This window comes from Kogia breviceps, chromosome 14 (assembly GCF_026419965.1).
Source record: "Kogia breviceps isolate mKogBre1 chromosome 14, mKogBre1 haplotype 1, whole genome shotgun sequence".
NCBI lineage: Eukaryota > Metazoa > Chordata > Mammalia > Artiodactyla > Physeteridae > Kogia > Kogia breviceps.
In genome coordinates this window covers 82,731,108-82,756,673 of record NC_081323.1, presented here as the reverse complement: position 1 = coordinate 82,756,673, position 25,566 = coordinate 82,731,108, and the positions used below count along the sequence as shown (strand labels likewise).

Below are 25,566 nucleotides of genomic sequence, written 5' to 3'. Positions count from 1 at the left end.
GGACCAGGTTCGATCCCTACCTGGGGAACAAAGATGCGGCAAGTCGCGTGGCACGGCCCCTCCCCCAAAAAAGAGATGCAGACTCTCAGCCACAGCCCGGGTTGACTGAGTCAGGATCTGATTGTTTGCTATCTCCCCAGGTGATCTGCGTTCACATTAAGGTTTGGCAGCCTGGTCAGTCATAACGTCTCACCCCTCCCTACTCCTACCCCTCATTGCCTAGGGAGGGAGCTCAGAGCCACCCTGGATTGCTGGAGGGGACCAGGAGAAAGGCCTTGCCCTCACTGCCTAGAGAGGGAGCTAAGAGCCATCCTGGATTGCTGGGGGGACCAGGAGAAAGGCCTTGCCCTCATTGCCTAGAGAGGGAGCTCAGAGCCATCCTGGATTGCTGGGGGGACCAGGAGAAAGGCCTTGCCTTCACTGCCTAGAGAGGGAGCTCAGAGCCATCCTGGATTGCTGGGGGGAACCAGGAGAAAGGCCTTGCCCTCACTGCCTAGAGAGGGAGCTCAGAGCCATCCTGGATTGCTGGGGGGACCAGGAGAAAGGCCTTGCCCTCATTGCCTAGAGAGGGAGCTCAGAGCCATCCTGGATTGCTGGGGGGACCAGGAGAAAGGCCTTGCCTTCATTGCCTAGAGAGGGAGCTCAGAGCCACCCTGGATTGCTGGGGGGAACCAGGAGAAAGGCCTTGCCTTCATTGCCTAGGGGGGGAGCTCAGAGCCATCCTGGATTGCTGGGGGGGACCAGGAGAAAGGCCCTGATTGAAGGATGAGGAGAGTTTTATCAGAGATGGGAGCTCTTTCAGAGGAGAGAACCGGAGGCATCATTAGGAGACCAGGGTATGTTGTGAGCCACTGCTTAACTTTGGGAGGTAGGAGGGAAGGGCGGTTCAGGCAGAGGCAGCTGTGTGAACAAAGGTGTAGACGGGGCACTGGGTGGGCTTGGGGGAAAACCCCAGGAACTCAGAGATGCTGGAGCCTCAGGTCCCCAGGGGGCAAGAGTGGTAGCTTAGGGGCCTGGGGAGGTGGGTGGGGCAGGATCGCGAAGGTGCTGGGCTGAGATTCTGGACTTTGCTGGGGGGGTGGGGGGGGCGGGGAAGGCCACTGAAGCAGATGCGCCATCTGGCGAGCTCTGGCTGGGGAGGGGTAGGACTGGAGACAAGGGTCCGGGGGCTACTGCACCAGTCCTGGTGGAGGACGTAGAGAAGGACTGACAGACAGGGTCAGCCCGTACTCATGGCCTACTCTGTGCCAGGCCTGGGTGAGACTCCTTCAGGAGGGGAGAAAGAATACAAAAAAATTCACGGCACTGAGTTTCCTGCCCAGCAAGCCCAGAGGGAGGGAGCCAGCTGTGGCCTGAGGCCCCCGAGGGACAGCCAGCCAGAGAGAGGGGAAGGGGCCCCTCCGAACTTGTTACCCACAGCCGCGGGTTGGTTGTGGTGGGCTGGGGGTGAGCCTCCCTGAAGCCTCACATCCGTCAGCCCCTCTGCCTTGGCGTTAACCCCCCTTAGAGGGCTTCAAGAAAAACAAGACAGGAAGAAATTTGTGGGGGGGGGGGGGCGGGGGTGAGTCATGTACTGCTGGGGGGAGTCTGGACGCACACGGATGGTGGTGAGCATGTGTGTTCCCCTTGTCCAGTAGGAGGACTAGAGACACCTCCATCAGCGAGCACGGCCAGTCCAGCCCCCAGGAACCCAACCCAGACCGGATTCTGGGTCTTTTACATTTTTCTGAGAAGTGCTGCCCCCTGGTGGCCAGAATGCACCAAAGCAGGGCCACCAGCTCAGAGCATTTTCCTTAAAATTCTTGAAAGCCCAGATAGTGGTTTCTAAATACTATTCCTCTTTAAAAGCAGGACCCACCTTTCCTGGGAGAAATGGCTAATTCCAGGGCTAGGTCCAGGAAAGACAGGGTGAATCTGGAACATCTTGTCATGCCAGAAAATGCCCACAAAGTGGTTAAGGATCTGCCTGCCAATGCAGGGGACACCTGTTCGATTCCTGGCCTGGGAAGATCCCACATGTCTCGGAGCAACTAAGCCCCCGCCGCGAGCCACAGCTACTGAGCCTGTGCGCCACAGCTACTGAAGCCCGCATGCCTAGAGCCCGTGCTCCGCAACAAGAGAAGCCACCGCAATGAGAAGCCCTCGCACCGCAACGAAGGGTAACCCTCGCTTGCTGTAACTTAGAGAAAGCCCGCGTGGAGCAACGAAGACCCAACGCAGCCAAAAATAAAATAAATAAATAAATAAAAATTTTTAAATGCTCGCAAAATGATGAGAACGTGTCAAAAGAACACAGGAGGGCTTTCCTGGTGGCACATACATATATGTATATGTATGGGTATATATGTACATATACACAAAATTACTTGTATATACATATTACATACATACAGAGATAGAAAAAGCATATGTAGCAAAATGTTCATATTTGCTATAACTGGGTAAAGGGTAAAGAGGATTTCAAAATAAAAGGTTAAAAATAAACCCTTTCTAGGTCAGATTCAAGTGAAAGAGAGGACAAAGAGATTCGTTTTCAGAAGAAGGCTATTAACCACTTTCCAAAAGCAATGGCTGAAACAAAGTATGAGGTTACTAGGTAGAAAACAAAAAGATGTGTAAGATCTTTGAGAAATAATTTATGAAACTTTACTGAAAGTCATCAGAGAATACCTAAACAGAGAGAGATTCCATATTCATGGATGGGAAATGCAACCTCAAAGATATCAATTCTCCCAAAATTAATTTATAAGTTCTATCAAAATCTCAACAGGTTATGTGTGTGTGTGTGTGTGTGTGTGTGTGTGTGTGTGGAACGTGACAAAATGATTCTAAAATTTATATGGAGGGGCTAAGGGCCAAGGAAACCAAGACTTTTGAAGAAAAAGAACAATGTGAGAGACACACCCTAACAGATACTAAGACATATTACAGAGCCATGGTAGTGAAAGCAGGGTGCTGGTAGGACAAAAAAAAAATACAGTGGAATAGACGAGAGAGCCCCAAAACAGCCGCTTGCATAAGGGGAAATATGATACATGACAGAAAGAACAGATGGACAATTCAGTAAGAGAAGCTGTGACAAGTATTATCCATATGGGAAAAAAACCTGGATTTCTACTTCATACATAAAAATGAATTTTTGAGAGATTAAAGAGCTGAATGTGAAAGAACAAAACTTTAAAACTTTTACAAGGAAATACAACCTCCCAGGGCAGAGCGAGGTGAAGGGTATTTGCTAAATCTGACCCCCATGCCCTCCCCCCACAAAAAAAGCACAAATCGTAAAAGAAAGTTGACTTTTTAGGGCACTTTCATAAATAATGATAAAATAGCTATAATAATAATAATTACCTTTCATCATTTACTCACAATACACAGGGACTAGGTTGAGTACCCTAATCTTTATAACCCCCTAGGGAAGTGTCATTGACCGCATTTTACAGATGTGCAAACTCAGAGAAGATGTACCCAAGGTCACGATGTACCAGTGAACACCCAAACCAAGTTCAATCCCAGATCTATCACACTTTAGCTCCTGGTCTTTTGTCTCTAACCCTCACTGTCGCTCTGACACGTTATAGTAAGTTAATAATACCAGTTGGGTGTGTTGGCGACGAGATAGACCCATCTATATAACTCTAACACGAACAAGTGTTAGGATTTACATGCCTCTCCCCCAGCTATTCATATCAGATATTCAATAGATGCTTAAAAAATAGGACTTTCTTCCTATCACTCTGGGAAGACAAAATAGATGGTGTGTGATTAAGAATAAGAAACCAAAATTGAGGGACAGATGGAATTTGCCAAGACACACCCACAAACAAGCCACTGACACTACAGCCATGGCATTAATTCTGTAGCCAGACTTTAGCTGGAGGGACCGCGATGGAGTGAGATTTGGCACGTTTTTTGTGCAGTGAAAGAGATGAAAAGAGATTTAGGGGTATAAAAGGAAAGCAGCTCTGGGAAACTTTTCACTATTTCATTATTAAATGTCAAATGGTATACAAAATTTACAGCCCACTTGATTTAGTACGTGACTTTGATTACAGCTGAGGAAAATGAATATTTTGTACAATGTTTCTGGCTTTCACTTACAGAGTGTTAAAAATTACCTTAAAAAATAAAGTGTCGGGAATTCCCTGGCCGTCCAGTGGTTAGGACTCCGCGCTCTCACTGCCAGGGCCCAGGCTCGATCCCTGGTCGGGGAACTAAGACCCCACAAGCTGTGTGGCACAGCCAAAAAAAAAAAAAAAAAAAAAGGTGTCTAAAGGGAAAATGAAATCCACTCCCTGCCAGCCCCAACTATTGTTAACAGTTTGTGGTGAAGCCTTCCAGACAATTTTTATATGCATATAAAATCACTTAAAAATACACTTACTAAATGCAATGTGGTATCCTGGATTGGATCCTGGAACAGAAAAAAAGACATTAGTGGGAAAACTGGTAGTATCCAAATAAAGTCTGGAGTTTGGTTAATATTAAGGTATCAGTGTTAATTTCTCAGTTTTGACAAATGTATTGTGGTTATATGAGATTCTTGTGGCTGTTGGGGGAAAACTAGGTGAAGAATTCATAGGAACTCTGTGTACTATTTGGGCAATTTTTCTGTAAACCTAAAATTATTCCAAAAGAAAAAGGTTATTTTAAAAATGCGCTTGGGCTTCCCTGGTGGTGCAGTGGTTAAGAGTCCGCCTGCCAATGCGGGGGACACGGCTTCCTGCCCCGGTCCGGGAGGATCTCACATGCCGCGGAGCGGCTGGGCCCGTGAGCCATGGCCGCTGAGCCTGCGCGTCCGGAGCCTGTGCTCCGCAAGGGGAGAGGCCGCAACAGTGAGAGGCCCGCGTACCGCAAAAAAAAAAAAAAAAAAAAAAAAAGTGCTTAAAATGGGGATCATATTCTACAATGTTCTGCAACCTGCTTTTTCTCATAAGAAGCAGAGGACATCTTTAATGCTGAAAATCACTGCATTCTTTCTGGTGGCTGACTAGAACCATATATGGAGGTACCACAATTTATCCAGCTACAGTCCTCGTGCTGAACATGTAGATGACTGCCATTTTATTTTCACTGCTACAAACTAGAACTTCCTTGTCCATCTATCTTTCCATGCCTGCTTCGATATTTCTGTAGGATCAATTCTTAGAAGTGGATTTGTGGATCAAAAAGTATCTGTGTTGGGACTTCCCTGGCGGTCCAGTGGTTAAGACTCCTTGTTTCCAATGCAGGGGGTTTGATCCCTGGTCAGGGAACTAAGATCCCATATGCCACGTGGTGTGGCCAAAAAAAAAAAGCATGAAAAAGAAAGGCAGTTCTGACACAGGCTACAACATGGAGGAACCTTGAGGACATGATGCTGAGTGAAATAAGCCAGTCACAGAAAGACAACTACTGTATGATTCCACTTATACGAGGCACCTAGAGTAGTCACATTCACAGGCCCTAAAAAAGTTAAATGGTGGGTACCAGGGGCTGGAGGAGGGGGAATGGGGAGTTATTATTTAATGGGGACAGAGTTTTACTTTGGGGAGATAAAAAGTTCTGGAGATCTGTTTCACAGTAATGTTAATATACTTAACACGGCTGAACAGTATACTTAAGAACTAGTTAAGATGGTCAATTTTCTGTTAAATGTATTTTGCCACTTAAATATAAAATAAGATAATTTTTAAAAATATTTATTTATGTATTTGGCTGTGCCAGGTCTTAGTTGCGACATGTGGGATCTAGTTCCCTGACCAGGTATCGAAACCGGGCCTCCTGCATTGGGAACGTGCTACTGGACCACCAGGGAAGTCACAATAAAATAATTTTAAATACTGCATAAAAAAAAGAATGCAAGGGGCTTCCCTGGTGGCGCAGTGGTTGAGAATCCGCCTGCCGATGCAGGGGTCACGGGTTCGTGCCCTGGTCCGGGAAGATCCCACATGCCGCGGAGCGGCTGGGCCCGTGAGCCATGGCCGCTGAGCCTGCGCGTCCGGAGCCTGTGCTCTGCAACGGGAGAGGCCACAACAGTGAGGCCCGCATACCACAAAAAAAAAAAAAAAAAAAAAAGAATGCAGTTTTTGTCCAAGAGGGTCCGCTTGATTTTCAGAATGTGGCAGCTGCTGCCAGAAGTTTCCTCTGGGCCATTGGTTTCCCAATACAAGGCACATACCTTGGGAGACGTCTGCCTTGGCAGCCCTTAGGCCTTAGGCTGCTTCTGAAAGAAAGTGCTGGACGAACATAATGGTCCCCAGTTCTGGTCAAACGGTCCCTCAACACCAGTGCTTCCCCAAACATGCTCCCTGCCGTTGTCTACGGGAAGATCAAAGAATGACGTTTCAGTGACTCTAGGGGGAAATATCGGGCACTTCTCTTCTATGCTCTAATTTCACTTTTGCATGTTCTGTGGGAACTGCATTTTGTCATAGCGCAAATGTATCTCACAATGAGACTTTCATTTCCCAACAATGGGTTGCAATGGATTCCCACTTCAGCCGTCTTGCCTAGATAAACACACCAAAAGCAACCTAACTGTCCATCAGCAGAGGAATGGATAAAGAAGTTGTGGTACATATATAATGGAATATTACTCAGCCATAAAAAAGAACAAAATAATGCCATTTGCAGCAACATGGATGGACTTAGAGAATGGCATACTGAGTGAAGTAAGTCAGACAGAGAGAGACAAATATCATATGATATTGCTTATATGTGGAATCTAAAAAAAAGGGTACAAATGAACCTATTTACAAAACAGAAATAGAGTCACAGATGTAGAAAACAAATTTATGCTTACCAAGGGGTAAGAGGGGGAAGGGATAAACTGGGAGATTGGGATTGGGAGAGTGGGATATATACATTACCATATATAAAATAGATAACTAATAAGGACCTACTGTATAGCACAGGGAACTCTACTGAATACTCTGTCATGGCCTATATGGGAAAAGAATCTAAAAAAAGAGTGGATACATGTATATGTATAACTGAATCACTTTGCTGTACACCTGAAACTAATACAACATTGTAAATCAACTATACTCCAATAAAAACTTTTAAAAAAGAAAAGAAAGAAAAAAAAACCCCAAAACAAAACACACACACCAAGAAAGAATAGTGATGTGGGCACTAGTCAGACTTAGTGTAACAGATTTCCTGCGAATAGTGGGCACTGTTAGAAATGCATTAGGGGAATTCCCTGACAGTCCAGTGGTTAAGACTCTGCTTTCACTGCAGAGGGCTTTGGGTTCAATCCCTGGTCAAGAAACTAAGATCCCACAAGCTGCACAGCCAAAAAAAAAAAAAAAAAAGTACACTAGGATATCTTTTCATAAGTAACCTAAATGGAGTCATCAAAACTTTGGGGTGTCACCATCCTCCCAGGGCCCTGAAGAGAAGAAAAGTCCTCCACTCGGGAAAGACATTCCAGAATGTGGAGACCCAGTGGGATTACACTCACACCCGCACACCCGATTTTCCTACTATCCAGCCAAGCTCGGCTGCTTCCGAAGGATCTTTGAGAAGATAAAACAGTGAATCAACCCCCTGGACACCTGCAGTTTCTCACACCAGGGAAAACCACTTGTCAGAATCCATTGTCATACCCCAAGCTGATGATTTCAAGAAGTACTAACATTTTTTTGCTTTTATTTTGCAATGTTAGTCTGTTTTGCTTTTTAAGTCAGCTAAGACTTTTTAAAAATATTTTATTTTGAAATACTAATTATAGATTCACAGGAAGTTGCAAAGAAATGTATAAGGAGGTCCCTTGTACCCTTAGCTCAGTTTCCCCTGATGATTACATCTTACATAACTGTAGTACAATATCAAAGCCATGAATGTGACATTTATACCATGTGTGTGTATAGTTCTGTCGTTTTATCATATGTGTAGACGTCTGTTACCATGGTGGCCATCAAGATACAGAACAATTCTGTCATCACAAAGATCTCTCTCGAGCTATTCCTTCACACCCACTCCTCTCCCCTACACAATCCCTAAACTCTGGGCATCACTAATCTGTTTTCCACCTCTATAATTTTGTCATTTCAAGGATATTATATAAATGGAATCATAGGGTGCGTGACCTTTTCAGATCGTCTTTTTTTTTCACACAGCATAATGCCTTTGAAATTCACTGAAGTTCTTGCATGTATCAATAGTTTGTTCCTTTTTATTGCTGAGAAGTTTCCATGCAGTGACTGTACTATGGTTTGTTTAACCCTTTACCTAATGCAGGACATTCTGATTGTCTCCAATTTCAGGCTATTACAAATAAAGCTGCTGTGAACATTCTTGTGTAGGTTTTTGTGCAGACATAGGTTTTCATTTCTCTGGAATAAATGCCCAGGAATATAATTGCTGAGTTGTATGGTAAGTGGATGTTTAGGGGGGGTTTTGTGTGTTTGTTTGTTGTCTTTTTGTTGTTGTTTTTATGCTGCACCACACAGCTTGCAGGATCTTAGTTCCCAGAGCAGGGATTGAACCCGCGCCCTCAGCAGTGAAAGTGTGGAGTCCTAACCCCGGAACCTCCAAGGAATTCCCTGTTTAGTTTTGTTTGGTTGTCTGTTTGTTTTGGCTGCATTGGGTGTTCATTGCTGCACGTGGGCTTTCTCTAGTTGCGGCCAGTGGGGGCTACTCTTCGTGTGGTCTGCGGGCTCTAGGCATGCAGGCTTCAGTAGTTGGGGCGCGAGGGCTCAGTAGTCGCGGCGCACGGGCTTAGTTGTTCCATGGCACGTGGAATCTTCCTGGACCAGGGCTCAAACCCGTGTCTCATGCCTTGGCAGGCGGATTCTTAACCATTGTGCCACCAGGGAAGTCCACCTGTTGAGTTTTTAAAGAAACTGTTAAACTATTTTCCAGAGTGGCCGGATCATTTTATATTCCCACCAGCAATGTATGAGGGATCCAGTTTCTCCACATCCTTGTTAGCATTTGGTACTGTCACTATTTTTATTTTAGCCATTCTGATCGTTGTGTGGTGGTAGCTTATCCTGGGCTTAGTTTTCATCTCCCTAATGGCTAGTGATGTTGAGCATTTTTTCACATCCTCATTGCCATCCGTATATCCTCTCTGGTGAAATGTCTCTTCGTGGCTTGCCCACTGTCCAGTTGGAGTGTTTGGTTTTTGAGAGTTCTTTATATATTCTAGATAGGAATATATCAATATCTACTCATATAGGTGGTATATCCATACAGTGGAATATTACTGAGCTATAAAAAGGAATAAAGTACAGATACATGCTACAATATGGATGAACTCTGAAAACTATTCTAAGTGAAAGGAGCAGGACACAAAAGGCCACATATTGTAGGATTCCACTTATAGGAAATGTCCAGAATGGGCAAATCCATAGGGACAGAAAGTAGATTAGTGGTTGCCAAGGGCTGGAGAGAGGGGGAGAAGGAACTGACTGCTAATGGGTGAAGGTTTTGTTGGGGATAGTGAATATGTTCTGGAATTAAGTAATGGTGATGGATGTATAACTCGGTGAATATACTCAAAACCAAAAAATTGTATACCCAGAGCTTGTTCAAAGTCTCCTAGAGAGGTAGAATGGATGGAGATAAAGGCTAAGACTGAGCCTAGGGCTCCGGTCCACTTGCCAGTCATGCTTTGCAATGGGCAAGTCACTGGATCTGGCCACTGAGACTTGAGGGGGATTTCTCTTCTGGGTTTTCTGGGAAAGTCTTCTTAGCTTTTAAAATAGGACACAAGGTGGGGGTGTTTCCTCTTTTCTGGCTCTGAACATTGTCATATGCATGAGCTACTCAGAATTGAGGCCACCATGTTGAGTCATGAGGGAAACCAGCCAAAAGAAGGAGCCAACTTGCTGAAGATAGCAGAGTAGACCTGGGTCCCTGATGATGTCACTCCACTGAATTAACCAATCCTGAAATGGCCTTACCTCTGGACTTCTTTTTTTTTTAAATATTTATTTATTTGGCTGCACTGGGTCTCAGTTGTGGCACGCAGGATCTTCACTGCGGTGTGCAGGATGTTTTAGTTGTGGCATGCGAACTCTTAGTGTTGTATCCCACAACATGTGGGATACAGTTCCCTGACCAGGGATCGAACCTGGGCCCGCTGCATCGGGAAAGCAGAGTCCTAGCCACTGGACCACCAGGGAAGTCCCTGGACTTCTTATTAAGTGAGATAAAAACTCCTCTTTATGAGTGACTTTGATTTGCATTTTCTGTTACTTGCAGCCAAAAACACTGTAACTGATAGAGTATCAAACACTTTTGAGGGAACTCTACTCAATATTTTGTAATAACCTATATGGGAAAAGAATGTGAAAAAAAATTATATATATATTTATATATATATTCATATATATATCTGAATCACTTTTCTGTACACCTGAAACTAACATAACATTGTAAATCAACTATACTTCAATTAAAAATAAAAACCCAACTTTTCTGAGATATCAAGTAACACAAGGACTATGGCAGAAACTGTAATTGTTCCCTGGTACTTTCTGTCCCTTCTTACATAGTAATAGAATTCTTAGCTGGGCTATGGCTGTGAGAAGATGTTCCAGCCATAAGAGAGCAGAAGGGATGTGGTTGTGCCCCTTAAGGGAAGGAACATGCCTTCCGTGTGTCTTTTCTTTCACTTTTCCTTGGCTGTTATGGACTGAATGTGTCCCTCCAAAATTCTTGTTAGAGCCCTAACCCCCAATGTGAGTATATATGAAAATAGGGCCTTTAGGAGTAAAGATTAAATGAGGTCATAAGAGTGGGGCCCTGATCTGATAGAATTAGTGTTCTTATAAGAAGAGATACCAGAGAGCTCTCTGAGATCCATGTGAGGACACAGTGAGAAGGCAACTGTCTGCAAGCCAGAAGGAGGGCTCTCACCAGGAACCGAACCTTGATCTTGGACTTTCCAGCCTCCAGAACTGTGAGAAAATAAATTTCTATTGTTTGAGCCACACAGTCTGTGGTATTTTGTTACGGCATCCAAGCTGACTGATACATTGGCTGAAATAAAATCATGATGGCGGAAGAAGGAGAAGCCATTTGGACCCTGAGAAGGAAGCCCTGTTGAGGGTGGCAGAGGAAGAAGAAAGAAGAAATCTGGATCCTTCAGAATCGTGAGCTCTAGATCTCCTGCCAGCACTTACAGGTGAGAGATAAAAATAAATTTGGATATTGTTTAAGCCTCTGTTATTTTCTGGTAGGTTATACTACTGTTCAGCATATGTTCACTCTCTCCTCCTCCCCATTTTTGGGAGAGGCATACTTCCCCTGCCTCATTGATAGATAACAGGCTTGGCCATATGACTTGCTGTAGACAATGGAACATGCATGAGCAGATGGGATGTGTGTCGTGACCCGGCACAAGCTTTAAATGTGTTCGCTTGGTCTTTGGGGTTTCTGCCTTCATCTCCACGAGGAACATGCCCCAGGTAACCACTGCTCCTTTAGCTTGGGTCCTGGGATGAGGCACACACAGTGCTGAACTGAACCCAACCCACAGCCTGAAATAGAGCCTTCAGAGCCAACGTGCAGAACCATGGGAGAAAAGCAAATGTTTGTTGTAAGCCATTGCAATTGGGGGGGTTGTTTGTTATGCACTCTATCCCAGCAAAAACTGACGAATACAGTTTCAGAGCTCATATTATAACTAAAACAAGGAATGAAAAACTTGTCCCTTGAATCTCATGATGTGCAGGACCTGAGGAAGAGTTTTCTCAGTGACGTGCTAAGGACCAAAAGCAGATTGGAGCCATTTGAGTAGTGAGTGAGAGGAAAGGAAATAAAGGTGGGTGAGCAGACAGCTCTTTGGGGAAGTTTGGCTGTGATAGGGAAGAGAGGGGTAGGGCAGCAGCCGGAGTGGGGCGTGGAGGCCAGTGGCAGCCATGCAGATGGTCTGCTCAGATCTCCCTCCGAGAAAGGAGCTGATGAGTTGTGAGGAATGTAGTCAGCTGACAGCCTCCATTTGTAGCAGCTTCGGGATCTACTGCAGCCTTTGAGCCAAGGGCACACTCTTCCAGGGCATCCCCAGCCAGTGACAAAGCATAGTAGGGAGGGACTTCCCTGATGGCCCAGCGGTTAAGACTCCCCACTTCCACTGCAGCAGGTGTGGGTTCGATCCCTGGTCAGGAAACTAAGATCCCACATGCCGTGCAGCGTGGCCAAAAAAAAAAAAACAAAAAAAAAGCATGGTGGGGATACTAGGGCTGGGCCATTTCTACCCTGAAGACCCAACCAACATAGGTTGAAAGGGTTTTCTGTTGTTTGCTTTAAATGACAGAAACCAGTTTGCTTAGAAGCCCCATGGGAAGAATCCAGGTGGGAAAGAGTAGCTGAACACGGGAGAGAGAAGACCCACGGATGGAGAGAGGGAGGTCCCCGAGAAGGCAGAAGGAGATGGGGTCTGGACTGCGGGCGAGCAGCTCCTCAGGCCCGGGGAGGAGAGGAGGGCTGAGTGCCGACATGTGAGGGGGTGTAGGTTTGGGAGAGAGGTGATGGCAGACCTCCCGTCAGAGAATTTTCTTTTTCTGAGAAGTAGGAGGCAAGGTCAGGCTCCAGAGTCAGCGAACTAAGTCCTTTGAGGTTGTACAGGCTGTGTCTCCATTTTCCTCTCTTGGCCTCAGTTTTCCCATCTGCACGATAAGCAGCTTGGGTTAGACCCCTGATCCCCAAACTTGTTTAAGCCTCAGTAGATTTTCAAAAACACACTTTTGGGGGGGAATCCCATCCCTCAACTGCTGGATCGGAATCTCTGGGGCGAAAGTGGTAGGGGCAGGAATCTGTTTATATTTTTAAGTGCACCCAGGGGTGATGTGAATGCACACCTAGGTTTGGGAACCACCTTGTGGAGGCTCTAAGGACGCCTTCAGCTCTGAGAGTTTGTGGTTCCAGCCAGAAGGTGCAGAATTCCAGCACAGCATTTGACTGAAGCTATAAACTACAGAGTAAACCACACGCCGCTACCTGTCACCTATAACTACAAAAGCGCCTAAGTCCCAAAGGTACCGGAACTTAAGAGGAACCACAATAAGGCAAAAAATCAGCAGCAAAATCAGAGGTCCTGCCTACATGGGAAGCCTACCTCACGCACTCTGGCTGCTGCTACCAGGTTTCCAAACCCCCAGGTGGGATGGGTTTGGACATGGTCAAGGGGAGTCCCAGGCAACGGAACTAAGGGTTGAATCAGGGCTGTCGCAGGAGAGACAGGGATGCTTTTGGCTGCCCTGCCAAGGGGTGGAGACCTATCCAGGCCTTTCTGAAACCTGAACCCTGGGGTGGGGGAAGGGGGAGGAGGGGCTGCCTGGCCCTGAGAGTCCACGCCTGCCCCCCAACCCCAGAGTTCCTCCTCTGCCCGGTGCCCCTTCTGGGGGCTGCTGCAGACACTGCAGGCCACCTTCGCTCTCCCTTTGCCTTCCTCTGCCCCTGAGGCCGGGTGGGGACAGGCTGGGACCACCAGCCAGCTCCATGGACGGGGAACTTTGCCTCTGCTCACCTCCCAGCTTTGGAAAGAAAAGAAGAAAGGTCTGTGTTGCTTTGCATCTGGGGGATCCTTCCCAGTCCTAAACTTCTGGAGTCAGAAGAAGTGATTTGACCTCGGACTGACTATAGAAGGAGGAACAGAAAGAGCCTAGAACTTTCCCCCAGGTATGAATTCTTCCCTTTTGCTGGCGTGTGTGAGTGTGAGTATGTGTGACTGGTTTTCCACTGGACAGATGTGGAGTTGTCCTTAATGATCTCCGGGGCCCCTTCTGACTGCTTCAGTGCTGTGATTCTGCAGCCCTAACCTTCATTCAGTCTCCTTAGTACCCACCCTGTGCCAGGTGCCACCGTTGGGTAAGACCTGGTCCCTGCTCTCGAGGGTCCCCCGTCTAAATGGGGAGACAGTAATCATAATAACAGCTACCGCACTTACGGTGGGCCAGGCTCTGGGCTAAACTTTTTACAAACTTTATCTCATGTATCCTAGCAAGAACGGTAAGAGGTAAGTGTATTACTAGGCCCATTTTACAGATGAGGACAGCGAGGCGTGGCCAGATGAGCTCACACAGCCAGTAAGTGGATGGTGGAGCCGATGCCTGTAACCACTGTGTATGTTGCCTGCCCTGAACAGGGAAGAAACAGTTCAGGGCGACAGGTGCACTGCTACAGGGTGGGGAGGGAGCCACAATCCACGAGGGCAGCAAACGGTTAAGCCTCGTTTTGACCAAGGTTCCCAGGGTGTAAGGCAGGAGCGGTTCTGGGGACCAAGCTAGGGGCTAGAGATAAGGCAGGCTCCACAAGGCCCACTGAGAGCTCTTGGGTCAGCCAGGACTTGAGATCAGTGGCGGTCAGGACCAGGGGTCCTCCTCCCTCACTCCTGGGCCAGGGTGGCAGGGGATAGAGCCGGGGGTCTTCAGGATTCCCAGCCGGGTTCCCTGGGAGCTGTGCGTCCCCATACTCACAGAGCAGGGCCTTCCCTGACCTGCGGGGGCCAGTGTTCCAACAGCCTGAGAGGTGGGTGGCCCCAAGGCCTGGGAGGCAGGGGAAGGCCAGGTCACAGTGGATTCCCCTCAGCAAAGATTGGACCATGGTTCCCCCCTCCTCACAGCTCTCGACTCCCATCTCCCAGCTGTCCCCAAGAGGACAAAAGCTGATTATTCCACTGGGGGCTGTACGGGGCCCCATGAATGGAGTATTGAAAACCTTGTGTCCGCATCCAGATAGGTTTTCATCCTCTTCCCAACCAGACTGTATGCCAGGATGGAAGCAAAGCCAGGGAAAGATTGGGGGGGGGGGCGGGTGCCTTCCTGCTGAGAGCGCCACCCACGTCCCCCGGGAACCTGGGTCGCATTATATCCCAAACAACATTATCTTCTAAACCAGCCGCCAACCATCCAACCATAGTGCACACACTGGGATGCTGGTTACATGGTATGAATGTTTACCATAAGATGTTTATCCTAAGAGCTCTGCACTTATGATTTATGCACTTTTTGGTTTGTAAACCTCAATCCAAAATTTTTTAAAAAATCCCAAATTGCATTTACTCTCCCAGCCCTATACCATGTTTGCATATTTGTGACTCGTGGGAACCATATTTCCTTGATGTTTTTTCTTTTTTAAAATTTTTTATTTATTTTAGCTGTGCGGGGTCTTAGTTGCGGCACACGGGATCTTCATTGTGGCATGCATGCGGGATCTAGTTCCTTGACCAGGGATCGAACCCGGGTTCCCTGCATTGGGAGCGCAGGGTCTTACCCACTGGACCACCAGGAAAGTCCCTGATGTTTTTTCTTTAAATTAACTTTTTTTTTTTTTTTCTTCTGATTTCAATTAACTTCAGGGAATTCCCTGGCAGTGCGGTGGTTAGGACTCAGCGCTTTCACTGCCATGGGCCTGGGTTCAATCCGTGGTCGGGGAACTAAGATCCCACAAGCTGCGGTGCAGCCAAAAAATAAAATTAAATAAATTAAATAAACTTTAAAGGGAAACTTTATGTTGTTCCAGATAGATGAAAAGCCAAAATCCTTTGCCATAAATAGAAGGCAGTGTAAAAGAAAAAAATAAATGAAAATGAAACAGTAAATGTCATCCATCTCCCCCCAAAATGATGTGGGTTGCCCCCAGTGGCACAAACACTCTGCTTTGGGATGTGCTGCCCTGGAGGAAAAACTCTGAGCCTTTGGCACAGCCAGGCAGACCTGTCTCGGTTTGGGATCAGACAACCCTCCAGCCTCACCTCCCACCACTTGCTTTCATACACCCTCTGCTCCAGCCAGACCTAACTCCTCATGAGGCGTTTCCATCTGTGTTTCTGTCCTCCTCCTCCAGCTGCTGCCTCCACTCAGAATACGAAACCCAAGTGGAAATGTCACGTCCCCACCCCTCACCGAAGCTCTACCTGGGCCCTTCCAGCTGGAAGAAGTGAAGGGGAACCTTTAATTCCAGAAGTTCCAGCTGTGACTTCTCCACCACCCCTTAATGGGACCCTTGGAAAGGCCATCCACTGGCTGGACGCATAAGGACACAGAGATGCAAGTTGGTCCCCAGCCTGATGAGAAGAGCAGGGGATGGAGGCCTGGAGACAGGAACGCTGCCCCTTCCCCCCTCACCCCTGTCCTGTCCTTCCTCCTCTTCTTGCCACTGGGTGAGTGCTCCCCTCCCCCCATTTCCCCTTTCTGGCTCTGAGTTTTCCCAGTTGTGAAATTACGGTGGGAGGTGGCCTGTAAAGGAGGTGGTTTCCAACATTCCCTCCAGCTCTGACATTTGCCCAGGTTTGACGAGAGCTGAGGTCTGAGTTGGGGGCGTGGAAGGCTCAGTACTAAAGGTGAGGGCTCAATGTACACAGAGTATGGGCAGTTAGGATATTGGAAACAGGCAAGGAGGGAAAGGGCATGGGCTCACCAATGGCTGTTGGAAAGCCAACTGGTGGAACAGATGCAATCAAACAGCCTAGGGACTATCCTAACTTAGGAAAGAAGAAACTGACGCTTAGTTGCTTCATCTGTGAAATGGGTACACTAGTACATGCCCCAGAGGTTGTAAGGATTCTTTCTCTGAGCTAAGGTATGTGGATATGTCTGAGAACTCTGTGCACAAATGAGGGGCTATTATGGGTATTCAGTTTCCCATGCTAGGCCAGTTTCCCTGTCAGTCCACGTGCTCAGAACTGTATGGTGAAGAAGAGTGTGGCTGTCCGGGTTAGAATTCCAGCTCTACCTTTTATTTGCGAATGGCCTTGAGCAAGTTACCTAACGTCACGAAACTTGAAGTCTCCCCTTCTGCAAAATCCAAGCTGCCTCATAAGTTGTCCTAATGAGTGAGTGAGTCAGGCCACATAAAGCAATGAGCACAGTGCCTGACATACACATATGTGAGAGCCGAAGCAGGAGGACTTAGACAGGTAAACCTTTGGGGGAAAATCAGAATGAATCCCAAAGGTAATTTACACACTTAAGGCAGAGCTACTGAGCACCTGGGGAGTAACAGGCGCTGGGCAGGGGGCTCTGGGGGAGACCGAGATGAGACAGACATGGCCACATCACCGGGCAGAAGGCCTGGAAAAGGGTATGTATACGGCGCCCAGGTATTCAGAGGAAAAGGAGAGCACTTCTAGCTGAGAGCTCCAGGAAGGCTTCCTGTAGGAGGGGGCTCGATCTGCAGGGCTGTAATGAGCAGGGCTAGCAGAGGAGACTGCAGGGTTAAAGACCTGGAGACAAGACTGATGGCAGATTAAGAAGTAAGGAGAAGCTGATCAGAAGATCTTAGAAGACTTCGTAGAGAAAGCTTAGGTTCTGGGACTCCTGCAGGAAAAGGGGCGTCCTTGAGGAATTCAGCAGGGGAGTGGGATAAGCTGAGCTGATCTGTGTCTCAGGCAGACCTCTCTGGGGCGGCCCGTGGACCAATGGGCAAGGGATAAAGCAAGGAGACCAACTGGGGCAGTCAGGAGCTTTGGAAAAGCAGGGGTAGTGAAGAGGAGGGGGGTGATAGTGAGGACCATGGGGGGAGGAGGGGAGGCTGTGTTCCCAGGGCCAGGCAGCCAAGGGAGGGGGCTGAGGGGGCCAATGCTCTTCCTCACTTTGTTCCAGCCAGCGCCCTACAGCCCACCTCACTGCCCTTTCCAGGTAGGTGCCCCTGCCCCTGCCCCCCGCCCTCCCCCCTGCTCCCGAGGTACTCAGATGCTCAGACAGAACACCCAGGGAATAATGACTAACCAGCCCTCCATTATTCTAGAGGCCCCCAAAGGGATTGCTCTAGTCTCCCCATTTTACAGAAAGGGAGAAATAAGTCCCAGGAGGGCCTGATTCCCAAGGCCCCCACAGCTTCAGGGCAAGGCGGAGGCATCCTCTAGGTTGGGCCCGCTGATCCCCCCGTGCCAGCTTAACCCTGTCCACAGAGCTGAGGCTGGTGGGGGGCCCGAGCCGCTGCCGGGGACGCCTGGAGGTCCTGCATGGCGGCTCCTGGGGCAGCGTCTGCGACGACGACTGGGACGTGGTGGACGCCAGTGTGGTGTGTCGTCAGCTGGGCTGCGGCCTGGCTCTACCCGTGCCGCGGCCCCTCGCCTTCGGCCACGGCCGCGGCCCCATCCTGCTGGACAACGTGGAGTGCCGCGGGCAGGAAGCTGCGCTGAGCGAGTGTGGCAGCCGAGGCTGGGGCGTCCACAACTGCTTTCACTACGAGGACGTGGCGGTCCTGTGTGACGGTGAGCAGGACAGTCTGTGATCCGGAAGGGGAGACGGGCTGGCAGGCAGCAGGGCTTCCTGGCGGTAAGAATGTTCCAATGAAGAAGACCAAGCCAGCAGCTGCAGTGCATGGTGCTGGGGAAGGGCCCCAGCCTGGCTGTCAGGAGCCTGGGCCCCAGCAGTGCTCTGGCTCATTGTATGACCTCTGCTGAAAACCAGCATTACTGCTTCCATGGAGGGCCTTGAGTATCCCAGCAGAGCCCTCCTCCCATTTTTAAAACCAGACAATTGGGGTCAACGCTGGTGGTAAGGCCCGCTCGGTGTAGAGCTGCAACAAATCTCTGAGAGGCTTTGACCTTGAGAGCAGTAGTTCTGGTTTTCAAGAAAACCAGCTGGAGGGCTCATTAAAACACAGATGCTGGCCCCATGCCAGAGTTTCTGATCCTGCAGGTCTGGGGTGGAGCCTTAGAATCTGCATTTCTAACAAGTTCTCAAGTGATGTGATGCTGCTTTAAGAACTAAAAGAACTGAGAACTAGGGCTTCCCTGGTGGCGCAGTGGTTGAGAATCCGCCTGCCGATGCAGGGGTCACGGGTTCGTGCCCTGGTCCGGGAAGATCCCACGTGCCGCGGAGCGACTAGGCCCGTGAGCCATGGCCGCTGGGCCTGCGCGTCCGGAGCCTGTGCTCCGCAACGGGAGAGGCCACAGCAGTGAGAGGCCCGCATACCACAAAAAAAAAAAAAAAAAAAAAAAAAAAAAAAAAAGAACTGAGAACTAAACCGAAATCTTCTAAAGCTACTGCTTTCAGGACTCAGGTGGCCCTTTCTCCTCTCATAGCCCAGATTTCCTAGTTTTGACCCTTCGTGTGGCCAGAGGCACTGAGGGCAGGTACCTTAGGGGTCCATGCCCTGCCCCTCGCATACCTGTGTTTGTGAGGATGGAGAACGGAAAACTCCATATCCTCCTCCTTTCCACCCTGCTTCTTTCCCAGAATTCTTGCCCACGCAGCCCCCAACAAGGAAAGTGTTAACCAGTAGGGCACCCCTTACAACTCCCCAGAATGGAAAAGGTAAGTAAAGGCAATGTGGGGGACCACCTGGGTCTTAGGAGAGGGATCCAGGGAGGAATATCCCAAACCCTACCCCAGGCAGTGGGAAGTGAGGGATTACTGATGGGTGAGTTTAGTTATTCCTTCATCCTGCCCTGCCCCTGCACCCCCCCAGGCCACTCACCATCTGGACAGGGAAAGAAGATTCATTCTAGTGGGATGATAAAAATAGTCAGCACAGGGGGCTTCCCTGGTGGCGCAGTGGTTGAGAATCCGCCTGCCGATGCAGGAGACACGGGTTCGTGCCCTGGTCCGGGAAGATCCCACATGCCGCGGAGCAACTAAGCCCGTGAGCCATGGCCGCTAGGCCTGCGCGTCCGGAGCCTGTGCTCTGCAACGGGAGAGGCCACAACAGTGAGAGGCCCGCATACCGCAAAAAAGCAAAAAAAAAAAAAACAAAAAAACAAAAACAAAAACAAAAAATAGTCAGCACAAGGTTGGAGAAAATAAGAGAGGTGGGGGCTGAAGCTTAATCTAATGGGAGAGTCCGATATTCACAGAAATGCTGATAATGATGTAGAACAACAAAATGAAAAGTTCCCTTAAAGAAAGACAGATAAAAAGGCAAGAAAATCCAGGGGAGGAAGAGGATCCCATTCATCAGAAATCAGGGAGGGTTTCCCGGAGGAAGAGTTGCTGGTGCTGTACCTGGAAAGATGAGAAGGCTTTCATGGCAGTAGTGTTATAAATGAGGAATCAGCACATCCTAGATGGTTAGCAGAGCATGGATGGACAAGGGCAGGGAGGGTTGCTTTTAGGCAGGAAATGACACAGGCTTAGGGTTCTGTCCTCAGATCCCACAAAGCACCCCCAATCTAGACTCTGAGGAAGCAGTGCCTTGGGGGTAAGTGGGTGAGCAGCTCCTCCTAGGTTTTAGGTCCTGGGACACCATGCAGTGTGGGTATGCGGAGGGCCTGGGGCAATAAGGAAGAACTTTGGGTTGGGATGGGCAGCAAAGCCATGTGGGAGATGCTCCTTGTCCCCCCACCCCCATTACCAGGTGAGGGCAGCGTGCGCCTGGTGGGGGGCGCGGGCCCGTGTCAGGGCCGAGTGGAGATCCTGCACGGTGGCCTGTGGGGCACCGTGTGTGACGATGACTGGGGGCTGCCGGACGCCACCGTGGTCTGCCGCCAGCTAGGCTGCGGGGCGGCCCTGGCAGCCACCACCAACGCCTTCTTCGGCTACGGCACGGGGCACATCTTGCTGGACAACGTGCACTGTGAAGGAGGCGAGCCCCGTCTGGCAGCCTGCCTGAGCCTAGGCTGGGGGGTGCACAACTGCGGCCACCACGAGGACGCCGGCGCGCTCTGCGCAGGTGCGTACTTCGGAGGCGGGGCGGGGCCGGGCCGGTGGGCGGGGCGGGGCCGAGTCCTGGAGCTGGAGGAGGTGGAGTGGGGCCTGGGAGGGGACCGGGATGTTGACTGTCTTGGTGTTAACCTGAGCTCTTTCAAGAAGGCCCCCGAATTAGTTTTAATTTCTCAGTACTGCCCTAGAAGTGCCTCAGAAAATCCTAGCAGACTCCACAGGTATGTAATACTGCAGTATTACCCCACCAATACTCCAAAATAGTCTAACAGTACTCCAAAAATGCCTTCGGAATTTTCCACCACTAAGTACTCTTTATGGAATACTTCAGAGTAAAGTAATAGTCCTCTAGGATCGCTCCAGATACTCCAGAATTCTCTCATTGAAACCCAGGTATGTCCCCAGAATTCCCTAGCCATCTGTAATCCTGATTCTCTTATAATAGTAGTTCCTTTCACCTGGTCCCTCTCCCATGGTAAGAGGTTTTCTGAACTAGGAATAATAGGGCTGTTAATGGCATTTCACAAATGGACTCCATTCTACCAGATATAAAGTGCTTGCCCATGCCTCACAGCAACCCAGTTGGGACTGAGCCCCCAGCTCTGAAAGTAAAATCTGTTGTCTTCTCCAGGGAGACCCTCCCATCCTGTCCGAGAGCCCAGGGCTTACCAGGAACCAGAACCTTGGCCTCTGACCCTACTCTCTTCTCTGACTCCTACTCTAGTCCTGGGGCACCTGACTCTCACAGCACTGCCACCGTCGGGCACAAGAGCGGACTGGGCCTGGCACACAGAGCCAGAGGGTAAGGAGCCCAGCCCACCAGGCTGGAATGGTAGGGGCAATGGTAGGTGGCTAGGGCTGGGAATTGGGAAGACTGCTCTGGACCCAGGGGGAGGGAGGGGCCCGAGCTAGCAGGCCAGGGCTGTGGGGCAGACGTAAAGAGGTGGGTGAGGGAACAGATGAGCAGGTGGAGCCAGGGTGAAATCCAGAGCTCTGAGAAGTTCAGCAAGGTGGCAGGAGGCACTGCTTCAAAGCTCTGAAGTAAAATTCGGCTTGGGGCTGAGGTTGGAAATTGAGAGGCCTTGTGAGAAGTGAGATATAACTTGAATGAAGGGTAGAGGTACATTTGCAATTAGGGCTGGACCTATCATTGGGATTGAAATTAGGATAATGCCTGGAAGTAGGATTTGGTTCATTCCCTTCAAGCTTCCTGAGGACCCCACCACAGCATACAACATGGTGACTCTAGGATTGAGGCTGAGTGGGGTGCAGGTGTGGTAAGAGTTGGGGCATCTCAATAGACGCGCCTTGTGCCCTGCTGCAGGCCAGAAGCCCTCTTTGTCCCCTTCAAATGCTCTAGATACCCTGTCTCTGCAGCTACAGGAGTTGGTGCCCTGCCTTCCAGGGAGACGGCACTGTTCACCACAGCGGCCTGGGCGGCGGGGAAGAAAAGTAAGTGGCAGGGCCGGGGTTGCGTTGTGGGTGGAAGAGGGTGGGGCCGGGGGTCTGCCCGGGAGCCGGTGGCCCCAGCCCAGCCCCTCTGGCCGCGGGCCTGTGCGCCCCGCAGGCGGGCGGCTGCGGCTGGTGGGCGGCCCGAGCCCGTGCCGCGGCCGCGTGGAGGTGCTGTACGCCGGGGGCTGGGGCACCGTGTGCGACGATGACTGGGACTTCGCGGACGCGCGCGTGGCCTGCCGCGAGGCGGGTTGCGGGCCGGCGCTGGGTGCCACGGGCCTCGGCCACTTCGGCTACGGCCGCGGCCCCGTGCTGCTGGACAACGTGGGTTGCGCCGGAACGGAAGCCCGCCTGAGCGACTGCTTCCACCTGGGCTGGGGGCAGCACAACTGCGGCCACCACGAGGATGCAGGCGCGCTCTGCTCAGGTGAGGCCGCTGCAGGACCACGTATGCACGGCGGCACAGGCGGGGAAGAGCGGCATCTGAGGGATGGGGTGGGGTGGGGGGTGCCGCGCGCAGGCGCTTGCTGCGACACGGGCGGGGCCTCGCTCAGGCACGCTCTGCGGCGCGGGAGGGGCGGGGTCTGTTGGGAAATGGGCGGGGCCGCGCGTCAGAGCTTGCCGAGGCACTGCGGCGTGAGCGCAGCGGGAGAGGACTCACGCTCCGCAGACAGAGGCGGAGCCCACCATCGGCGCGCTCTGCGGCTGCGCGGCATGAGCAGGGCCGGGAAGGGAGCGCCCTCTGCGGCAGTGAGGGGGGGCCCGAGCTGAGAGGCCGAAGTCCAGTGGTAAAGTGTGGAGGAACCTGGAGCAGACGTGGCCGGGGAGGTTTTGTTCTGCTGCGTCAAGGACCCGAAAAACTCTAGATAGCAGGGAGAGTTGATCAGCTTTCGGGGAGCAAGCGTTTGACCCTTGGTGGGAGTCAATGGAAAAGGGGTGTTTGCAGAGTCTGACACATTTAAAAATGCATCTCTATTGATTGCTTTGGGAATTGATGTTTTCGCCCTTGTTTGGTGTCCTGGTAGCCTTGGCCACAGAGGGTTCTGCTTTCGGCCCCAGGATGAAAGAAGCACAACCCACGTTTCTGTACCAAGGAGCGGGGACCTATGAAGTCCTTTCTGACCCTAAATCAGTCCTCCCCTGGAGGGTTAGAGGTGACCTGGCCTCAAGGGGCTTGTTCCCCAATGTGACAGCCACCTGTTTCTTTGTCCTTGCTGAGCCAGGCCCAGAGGAGCTAGTCCAGCAGGATGGTGCTGAGACCACCCAGGTGCCCACTCCTCGGCCCAGGGACGGTAGGTGTCCACCGTCCCTAAGAATGAAGTGGAGGCATCAGGATACGAAGGACCAGATTTGGAAGGAGGTCACAGCCCGGGGTTACACAGCAGAGGTCCTGGAGCCTTTGTCCTTCTGCGAGAGTCTCAGGCCTCATTAATAGAGGCATAATGTCCAGAAAGAGGGAGGTGGGTTTTAAGCTAGAGTTATCTAGAGATTTCTAGAGTTGGGACCAAAATAAAGGGATGGGCTCCTGTCCTCAGGAGATCAGTGAAAGAATTCAGGCTTTAGTCTGGGGAGTCCAGGGAGGAGGGGAGATGATGTTGATAGAGGGCAGCCCTGGGTCTGAGGTATTGGGATTGTGAACAGAGAACTAAGGAGAGAGCAGACATGAAGCTCCCAGCATGCAAAGAGCGCCCCACAAAGGCTTGTACACATTCTTCTGATCTTGAGATGCAGTCTGGACCGATGCCCATCTTATTTTAATCTCATTTGTCTGCCTTCGTCCAGTCGTTCCCAGGGCGGTGCTGTGTCCCAAACCACCACCCTTTGCCTCCTCTAACTACCCCTTACCTGGCCTAGCTTGGGAGTGGCCCGGCCTGGGCCAGCCCCTTCCAGCCCGAGACCTTGTCTCCCCACAGGGCACTTACGTCTAGCCAACGGAGCCCACCGATGCGAGGGCCGTGTAGAGCTCTTCCTAGGGCAGCAGTGGGGCACTGTTTGCGATGATGCTTGGGACATGCGGGCAGCCGGCGTCCTGTGTGGCCAGCTGGGCTGTGGCCAGGCCGTGGCAGCGCCTGGTGAGGCCCACTTTGGCCCAGGCCGAGGCCCTATCCTCCTGGACAATGTCAAGTGCCGTGGGGACGAGAGTGCCCTGCTGCTCTGCTCTCACATCCGCTGGGATGCCCACAACTGTGACCACAGTGAGGATGCCAGTGTCCTGTGCCAGCCGTCGTGACCCAACCCACTCTGCAGACCACCTCTTCTGGGAGCCTACTGTGGCCTGCCCCTCCTCCTCCAGGAAGTCCGCCTCCTCCAGGAAGTCCTCCTCCTGTGACAACCGCAGTTCACTCTGCCCTTCCCTCCCCTTGCCTGGGAGAGAGCCTGCACAGATGGTGTAGTCCTGCCTGAGGGAGCCTGGCTCTATCCCATGAACTTAGTGTGTGACCTCACCTGTCATCACCGACTGGGGGCCCAGTTCAATGAAAACTACTTTCTGCTCAGCTAAAACAGAAAATGGTGGACTCCTAACTTTCCTCTTTGGTGAGACTCCTGTTACAATACCCTTAACCTAGCCTTTCTTAACCCTGGTCCAGGAGGTTCAGGTGCTCTCTGTAAATGGGGTATCTCCTTTCCCCCCACCCATCTTGGAATCCTCAAGAAGAGGGGAAGGCAGGAGAGGCCTACAGCTCTTACCTTAGACTGGCCTGGGGCTGCAGAAGAACCTGGGTCGTTGCCCTGGCGTGCTCTGTGAGGGCCTGGACTCAGATGGTGCTTGGCTGGACAAGGGGACTGGAGGGGCCAAAGCAGGGACAGTGGCCCCTCCCTGCAGCTGGAACCAGCAACTCGATTTATGCTGCTCCCACCACAGAGCCTCCACTTTGCAGAAGCAAAGAACCCTGGGGGCCTGTAGCCACCCGTTCATAGGTGCCAAGTCAATAAAGCATTGTCCCCTGTGTCTTTTAACCGAGGTCAGTGTTTGGGCATAAGTGCGTTGTTTGTGGCAGCAGGGAAGACTCTGGTTAGGACTCTCTGGAGGAAACCTGCCTGGGGGTGGAGGGCAGTTCAAGAGCATCCTCAGCTTTCAGCAGGACCATCACATCCTGGAAATGCTGACTCACAGTGTCAGGCCAGGAAGGCCCCTAGAGGGTCCCCTAGCCCATCCCCATTTTCCTAAAGGAATGGGTCTGCTCAAAGGCACATAACAAGAGTCACTAGAAGAGAAAAAATTGAGAGGAGGCAGAAAGGATGATGGAGGAGAGTAAAGCAGCATTGGGGCTTCCCCAGGGGCTGCTCTTGAGGTACCTCACCTGGCGCCCCAGGGCCAGAGAGAAGTGAGAGATCCTGCCAGAGCCTCTCTCAGCCCCACGGTGGCTGACTTGCCAGTAGCAACTGTCAGACGCCAAACCCCCATCCTCCACATCAGCCTGCAGGCTCTGTATGAGTTTCCTATGCCTGCTGTAACAAATTACGATAAATTTAGTGGCTTAAAACAACTTTATTACCTTACAGTTCACGAGGTCAAAAGTCTGAAATGGGTTTCCCTGGGCTCAATTCAAGGCGTTGGCAGGGCAAT

General features: G+C 50.6%; 1 protein-coding gene and 1 non-coding gene across 2 annotated transcripts; one reads left to right on the top strand and one right to left on the bottom strand.

Moving 5' to 3' along the window:
- Nucleotides 1–10,045: 10,045 nt before the first annotated feature.
- Nucleotides 10,046–10,118, bottom strand: TRNAG-CCC (transfer RNA glycine (anticodon CCC)). Its single transcript has one exon. It is a non-coding gene; the product is annotated as a tRNA-Gly (tRNA).
- A 5,815-nt stretch (nucleotides 10,119–15,933) lies between these two features.
- SSC4D (scavenger receptor cysteine rich family member with 4 domains) lies at nucleotides 15,934–24,915 on the top strand. Its single transcript, XM_059038150.2, has 10 exons — nucleotides 15,934–16,099; nucleotides 17,541–17,576; nucleotides 17,849–18,154; nucleotides 19,125–19,202; nucleotides 20,242–20,556; nucleotides 21,271–21,348; nucleotides 21,924–21,998; nucleotides 22,114–22,425; nucleotides 23,222–23,290; nucleotides 23,912–24,915. Exons 1-10 carry the CDS (start codon nucleotides 15,934–15,936, stop codon nucleotides 24,226–24,228), a joined length of 1,752 nt encoding a protein of 583 aa, XP_058894133.1. The 3' UTR covers nucleotides 24,229–24,915.
- Nucleotides 24,916–25,566: the final 651 nt, after the last annotated feature.

Bases quoted from the DNA above. Each gene is read 5' to 3' on its own strand.
- SSC4D (XM_059038150.2), top strand. From the start codon at position 15,934: ATGGGACCCTTGGAAAGGCCATCCACTGGCTGGACGCATAAGGACACA. The intron at 17,577-17,848 runs GTAGGTGCCCCT...CCCTGTCCACAG, and splicing joins CACCTCACTGCCCTTTCCAG to AGCTGAGGCTGGTGGGGGGC. The intron at 21,999-22,113 runs GTAAGTGGCAGG...TGCGCCCCGCAG, and splicing joins CTGGGCGGCGGGGAAGAAAA to GCGGGCGGCTGCGGCTGGTG.